Here is a 7,908-nt window from a genome sequence, read left to right on the forward strand (position 1 = left end):
AGTAGTAGTGTTTAAACCACTGGTATTGATACTACAGTATAATAATGGTATAACTACTATAATTCCTATAGGCTTTAATATTATTTCCAAATGTTGTCACTTTCCTGTGTGATCGTATTAAACACAGTCAGGGTCAGTGTGCCTACTTACAGTTCATACAACAGATTGACTTTGATGGGACCCCCCTCACTGTAATCAGATTACTGCCCATGTCCGGCCAACAGTGCAGTGACAACAGCCCTCATTGGCCACCTGTTGCCATGACGACTCCTAACAACTCTGCCTGTGGCTGTAGCATGCTGCTAAAACCCTGCAAATCCAGCAGCACGGAGTCAGAGATCCCTGTACTTCACCCTGGGCTGTCCAGATGGAGGACTACCTCACCGCCTGTCACCTCAATCCTCCTCGGGCGCAGGAGTAGGACGGTAAGAGCCGTTAGTTACCCAGCAACGTTAGCTGACACGTTATTAGCCGTTAGCCTGGGGTCAAAGTGAGCATTTCTAACCTAGCAGCTCACTTCTAAGCTAGCATGTTACAAAATAAACTTATTTAATGCCTAGCTAAACTTCCTAACGACAATTCATTTGAGGTAAGTAGACGTCTGTTTAAATGCATCTACAATTAATTGCTGTTAATTCAACTTTAAATAGAAATAAACTAGCTTAAATGCGTTGTTCTCAAGTTAGGTTAAATATAGCTAAGAGAAACTACATAATGACCGCTTACTGCACTTAATTAGCCTTAATCCTGTGTTATGTATTGGTGTCCCTTTGCCTTGAATTATAACTACTGTAGTTTAATTGTTTTTACACAAGTGGCATGTTTGTATCCCAGTAAACTAAGGTATTACTCTGAATTCGTCATTACTCCAGAACTAGCCACCATTACTGAACATTTTGAGTTTTCAGTGATATAACTAGCTTTGAATTTCACACAGCTTTATTTTCAGTTAATTACTTAATTGGTAACCCACAAAATTTGACATTAAACACTAGCCAGCTAACAGGTGAACTGAAGTCACTTCCTCTGCATTCACCAGCTTTGTTTCTGAGAGTTACTCCAAATAGCTGTCAATTTACAACTGTGAGCAAAAGCTATTACTTCAGGTTGGAGTCGCTCTTAAGTATGCTGTCAGAAAAAATGATGGTGAATTCACAAACGATTCACATATCTAAGTAATTTTGAATCTTTCAAAACATGCACTTGTACTACGGGGAAGTACTGTACTATAACTGTCTCTTTCAATAACAGAAGTCCCCCTCAGCAGTAGACCACTCAGTTCTGATGCCAAGGAAATTATACTATAACATTATTATTAAACTGTGGCCAGGGGTGCTTGAATGTGTGTGAAAACCAACCTTATATGTAGGCCATCAGCAGTATTTTGTTGCTCAAAGGGTTATTTAAAGTGATTCACAATGTAGAACACAACACCTGAAAGTGAGCACAGGGACTTTGTACTTTTCATGACTGATCCTGATATTTTGTGCTGTCTTTGTCAGACGCAGACAATGAGTCACTCCTGATGTACATTTCATCATCAGCTTCAGAGACGGAGACTTCAGACGGACCAGAAGGCTTGTCCTAAACCTGCTGGTTTCGCCGTGGGGTGCAGTCTCTTTGCTGTCTCTTCCGCTGCCGAGCAGCATGACTTGGTTAACGTTTCTTAGCATCTCCATCACTGTGTGGTTGACCCTTCTGTTTGTCTTTACAATCGTGCCGGCTGTACTTGGAGTCTCTATTGGTATTCGCAGACTCTACATGAGGACACTTCTCAAGATATTTGAGGTAAGCTTAGCATCTGTTTAATGCATGATATTAAAAGACGGGTACAAAATCAAGGTCCTTTGTATTCATGCAGTATGTTGTCAGTGAAGTGAAAATGCACTTTGTTGATTACATATTGTATTTTGAAAAAATGCATTCCCTGTTGGATGGGACCCTGGGGGTTCTCCCATCTCAGAGGGACTGTTAGGGCGATTTGTTGCCTCCCTCTCCTCAGAGAACTGGATTTTGGGACAAGCCCCTGGGAGATCAGACTTTAAGCCATGGGACTACCATATGAGGTTTGTAGATACTGCAGGGAGTGCTTACACTCCGGGGATGAAGTCCCTTTGAGTTGTTATCTTGGGGCCCTGGATGAGGCCTGTTTGAGACCCTGGAACTGATCAATCTGAATCTGAATCATTGGTGTGTGTGTGTGTGTGTGTGTGTGTGTGTGTGTGTGTGTGTGGTGTTTGTAGACAACAGGAAGCTTTATGTCAGGCAGGCTGAGTGTGCACTTATTGTGAATAGTTTGGTTTCTATGGACTACAGCCTTTCTTGAATACACACTGATGTTTTTATTCAGAGTAAACACCAGGAGGTATTTGTGCTTGAATAAGTCAGACAAAGTGCTTTGAAACTAGACGAGTCTCCAGAGACTGTGTTACCTAATTTCATCACTCTGATATCTCTCTATATCCCCAACCTTGAATGAACTCTGGAGGCCTGCATTACTTATTGTTTCTTATCCAACTTTAAAGTTTGTTTTCTAATGTAGTTGACTCAATGTTTCTTCTCTTGAACTAGTGGGCAACGTTAAGGATGGAGATGGAAGCAAAGGAAAAGAATCAGCAACTCTATAAACCATATAGCAGTGGTAAAATCTCAAAATTGTGTCAGTCATTAACGCTCATTATACCCGTATTATTTTTACCACTGACTTGTCTTTCTTCCGTGTGTTCTCATTGTAGGAATCATAGTCAAAGAACCACCATCATCTCTGCAGCAGGGGATCCAGGAGCTCCGGGGTTCTGCCAGCTGTCTGCACTCAGAGCCGGAGTTTGAGATGGCTGACATCTTCTACTTCTGCCGCAGAGGTGTGGAAAGCATCGTGGATGACGAGGTGACTAAGCGATTTTCCGCCCAGGAACTGGAGACCTGGAACTTGCTGACTCGAAGCGACTACAACTTCCGTCATATAAGTCTGAGGCTCACTGTCCTCTGGGGCCTGGGAGTCCTCATCCGCTACGGCATCCTGCTGCCACTCAGGTCAGAGCAGCACACAGGCAGGTTTATGCGGTATTCATCTCATACTGCAAAGGCTGTGATTGGGTGAGAAACTGGTTAATGTTGTGTCAACTATACATCCTTTTTTCTGCAGGGTTACTCTGGCAGCTACTGGCATTAGTCTGATTCTAGTCCTGACTACACTGGTGGGCTTTTTACCAAGTAGAGAGTAAGTTTCCCCTGATTTTCATCACAGTTCAAGCAGTTCACGTTAGGTCCCTGTAACAAGAATAGACAGATGATCAAAAGCTATGAGCAGCCATGTTTTTATTTTGTGCTTTATAAGGGATTGTTCTGCTCCTTTGAAACTTGAAGTAGTTGTTTGACAGACACAGAAGTGCGTAAGGCTGTAACTAATGATTATTTTCATTATTGGTTAATCTTCCGGTTATTTTCACGATTCATCAATTAATCTTTCAATCTATAATTGTAAAAAAAAAACGCTCATCTCAATTTCCCAGAGCTCATAGTGACGTCTTCAAATTGCTTCTTTTGTCCGAGCAACGGTCTAAAACCCAAACACGCTTCATTTACTGTCATAAATGACAAAGAAAAGCAGGAGATCCTTACATTTAAGAAGTTGGAACCAGCGAATGTTTGAGAATTGAAAATGGAATGAACTTTAAAAATGACTGAAATGATTAATTGATATCAAAGTTAATACTATCGTTGAAACTAATTTTCATACATTATGCTGTATGTCTACAGGTTAAGGTTCTTCCTGAGCGAGAAGGTTCATCTGATGTGTTACCGCATCTGTGTCAGAGCTCTCACAGCAATCATCACCTATCATAACAGGTACAACATATTTAATATTCTGCAGCTTCTTCAGAGACACTTTGATTTATTGAAAACATTATAAAATACCAGAAGAGTGATATTCACAAGTGGACAGTTTCCTAAGTGTCTCTATTTCATTACAAATAAAGGCAAGCATTGAACTTGGTGATGTAAAGATACCTCAGGATTCAGAATTGGATATTTGTTCACCTGTCACCAGGTTGTATGTGTGTATAAAACAAACTTGTTTTGATTTCAGAGAGAACAAACCGAAGAATGGCGGTATCTGCGTGGCCAATCACACAACCCCCATTGATGTCATCATCTTGGCCAACGATGGCTGCTACTCTCTGGTACAAAAGTTTGTGTTTCTCTATGAATGATTAATAACTCAGCTTTTTTGAGTATTAGAGATGAGTAGAGATTGTGTCTTTCAGCTGAACTTGAGTTGAACCCGTCTCTCAGATCGGCCAGGCTCATGGAGGGTTGTTGGGAATGGTCCAGCGAGCCATGGTCAAGTCCTCTCCTCACATCTGGTTTGATAGATCAGAAGTCAAAGACAGACATCTAGTGGCAAAAAGGTAACACTGCAACTTCTCAGTTTGCACTAGTTTTGCTTTATATGGCACATTTTTGTATCCTTGCTCTAAGAATGTGTTACAAGAAACGTTTTCTCAATATATAACATACCAGCATGTATGTATCTCTTCAATTAAACAATGAACTTTACTCTGAGCATTTCCATAACATAATGTAGAACTGGAAAGCATGTAGCAGCTTGCACACTACTGTCAACCTTGGCAGTGTGGTGTTTAAAGGCATTTAAGAAAGCAGTATATACTACATTTCTTTTCATTTATAAGTACTGTAGTGAACCATAGACCAGGAAGTATGAGTACATAATCATTTGAGTGTTTCTATAATAGCCGCTGTCCATATTGGATCTGAATGTCATTGGACTTAAACTCTTGAAGTGAAGCCAATGGAAAGATTTTTATTTTATATAATTAGATCACTTCTGCTTTGTAATTTTTAGGCTCAGTGATCATGTGGCTGACAAAACCAAGCAGCCCATCCTGATCTTCCCTGAGGGTGTGTATGATGATATAATTCTTCAAAACACAGATGCAGAACCAATTTTGTTCAGTGCTGATGAAAGCTTCACACTGTGTCTCCTACAGGTACTTGCATCAACAACACATCAGTGATGATGTTCAAAAAGGGCAGCTTTGAAATTGGCTGCACCGTCTATCCGGTTGCCATTAAGGTGTGAACTTCTCTTTGTCTTTTTTTCCGTTCTGCTCAGTTTGCTCCTACCTACGCCTGATAAGTCCGTATGTCTGTCTTGCAGTATGATCCTCTGTTTGGTGATGCTTTCTGGAACAGCAGTAAGTTTGGCATGGTGAATTATCTGCTGAGGATGATGAGCAGCTGGGCGATCGTCTGCAGCGTTTGGTACCTGCCGCCAATGAACAGAGAGGTGAAACTCTTTGTCATATCCAAACAAAGAAATGTTCAGTGTATTATCAAAGCGACCAAATCTTCAGGGTGTTTATTATATCTACTGGAGTAGTTTTCCCACCTTTTCTCAGCCTGTTCTTTTTTATTGCCTGTGTGTAGGAAGGAGAGGATGCAGTGCAGTTTGCCAACAGAGTAAAAGCAGCCATAGCTGCACAAGGAGGATTAGTGGATCTCATTTGGTGAGTCAGTAGCAGGTTTCTATCCAAATGTGAAGAATTTTTTAGAAAAATGCAAATTTATGCATGTTTCCATCTGTTGTGCAAATAATTATAGTTGGTTCTTCAAGATAAACAGTAGGTGTTATAATTCTGCAGTCAGGTTCCATTACTGCAGAAGAAGTGGGCGCAACAAGCACAACATAGCAGAGATAAAAGAGCACTAGTCAAACCTCAAATAGTGGCAAGAAATGTGAGATGAAAATATTGCATATGTTTGTTTCAAGTGGGTAATTTGAGGAAAGTTACAATCTCCTCTGCACAGATCTCATGTTTTTGTCTGCTGCCATTTTTGCTCTGTTTCCTTTATACTTTATCCCATTTTTCTTCAATCAATCATCAAGTTTCCGTCCTCAGCCAAGGTAAAAGAAAACAAATACAAGTTTTTGAGGGTTTTTTTTATTCACAAATTAAAAACGCATATAAAAACAGGTGGATAAAAATGAACCTTAACTCATGATATTCATCAGTAAAGCTGAATGGTTTATAGCCAAACCACAGATGCTGATTCACAGCTTTGACAAAAACTGTGCAGTATTACACCCCAGAGATGCAATTGTGGATATTCCCTGTGTTTTTTTGTGTAAGAAGTAGCTCTGTGTAACACTGCTGAGTCTGTTTTTAATACTATTTTCTTTCCTTGCCTGTGTGCTCTCAGGGATGGAGGGCTGAAACGAGCAAAAGTGAAAGATGCCTTTAAGGAAGAGCAGCAGAAACTTTACAGTAAAGTTCTTGTAGGTGAGCAGGAACAGGGGCACAACAAACGTTTAGAGGAGGAAAATTCAGTGGGGAATAAAAGACATCATGATTCAACAAATGGACAATGAAGACACGGTGGATGTACGACTCTTACATCTCATATAGCGACAGCTAACATAACGGTGAATGTGAATCTTCAGAGATAGGAATTTATGTTGATAATTGCTGTAACTGTGTCATTTGCGTTTTATGTTTTGATATTTATGTTTTTGTACTGTAAAATCTACATGTATTAACATTGTTTGTATAATACGAAATTAGAGAAATGATTCGATTTAACTTTAGATTGTCATAACTGCCATATTTGTTTGTAAATGTACCACACTAACGCACACTATGGTTGGTCAGATTTAAATCATTTATTTGAAGGAGACACATGATGCTCATTTTCATGTTCATAATTGTATGTTGGATTACTAATAGAATATGTTTACATGTGTTTAATGCTCAAAAACAACTCAGTTTTCTCATACTGCCCAGAGCGTCAGCACTGCATCCCCCCTCTGTCTGAAACTCTGTTTTAGCTCCTGTCTCTTTAAGGCGAGGAGCTTCTGTTGGTGCAGACTTTTACCTTTTTAGCTCTCAAGATCTCACACATGCACAAGAGCCTATATAAAACACTGAAGGAAAGGAAACAAAGGGCGTAATAGGTCTCCTTTGAAATGTAATAACAATATTTTACCAGTCATTTGGAACAAACTGTTTAACTCAAAGACAAGAAGAGTCACTAGAGGGCAGAAGGGTTCTTCTGTTTCCTTACCTGCAAAAATGTCTGATCCTTGTGGCTGAAGGTGTTGTTTCTGTTTTTCTTCAGACACAAGTAGGTGACTAGGAGAGAAAAAACAACCATGGAAGAAACTGCAGTCATGCTTTTGATTGAAACTGAATGCTCAATTTAACCGAGTTTCAATTTAGAATTGAAATCGTGACTTCTGAAAACAAACTTCATAGACCAAATGAACAGTTAGTATACAGAACTCCTACTGTGACCTTATTTTTTTTCTGCCTATCCTTTATTGCCATGTGAGCCTGTTGTATGTCTGATTAAAAAAATATATTCGAACTGCCATGTTTGTAAATACCTGCACGGACTATTTTAAGTCCCTAGTACTACAGCGGTTACATCACAGTCAGACAGTTGGGCAGTGCCAGCGCTTGTGCGTCACTGAGCTAATTGGCTCAAAGCTCTATATATGTCTTCACCTCTAATCTGTGCTGGGCACCAGAGAAGAGGTGTAATTGAGATCAAACGTTTCCACGATGCCTATGTAGGACGTTTGTTTTTCTCAGGTTGTTAGGAAACTCTTTGAAACATTTGAGATTTAGAGTGATGAAGAGGAAGAGAAATTGTGTTAACTTCATTCCCTTTCTTTAACAGCAGGAGTCAGTGTTCAATCAGGAACCACTCAGGACATTTTACTGAACTATAAACATACAAATCAACACCATAAGCACCAAATTCTAGCCAGGTTCGTGGGATTTGAGTGTTTATCCCAGTTAACATTGAGGAGAATGCAGGGAATAATCTATTTCACAGTTCACGAACAGACAAATAAAACACATTCAAGGTTCATTCAGTCCA

At 39.9% G+C, this 7,908-nt stretch overlaps 1 protein-coding gene across 1 annotated transcript; it reads left to right on the top strand.

The window, feature by feature from the left end:
* The first annotated feature begins 243 nt into the window (after nucleotides 1-243).
* LOC311249037 (glycerol-3-phosphate acyltransferase 4-like) lies at nucleotides 244-7,393 on the top strand. Its single transcript, XM_084339717.1, has 13 exons — nucleotides 244-425; nucleotides 1,503-1,788; nucleotides 2,572-2,641; nucleotides 2,736-3,033; nucleotides 3,146-3,220; nucleotides 3,760-3,849; nucleotides 4,091-4,184; nucleotides 4,297-4,412; nucleotides 4,868-4,923; nucleotides 5,013-5,098; nucleotides 5,183-5,311; nucleotides 5,452-5,531; nucleotides 6,226-7,393. Exons 2-13 carry the CDS (start codon nucleotides 1,648-1,650, stop codon nucleotides 6,392-6,394), a joined length of 1,404 nt encoding a protein of 467 aa, XP_084195843.1. The 5' UTR covers nucleotides 244-425; nucleotides 1,503-1,647; the 3' UTR covers nucleotides 6,395-7,393.
* The last annotated feature ends 515 nt before the right edge of the window (nucleotides 7,394-7,908 follow it).

Source organism: Pagrus pagrus, assembly GCF_965226575.1.
Source record: "Pagrus pagrus genome assembly, chromosome: 19".
NCBI lineage: Eukaryota > Metazoa > Chordata > Actinopteri > Spariformes > Sparidae > Pagrus > Pagrus pagrus.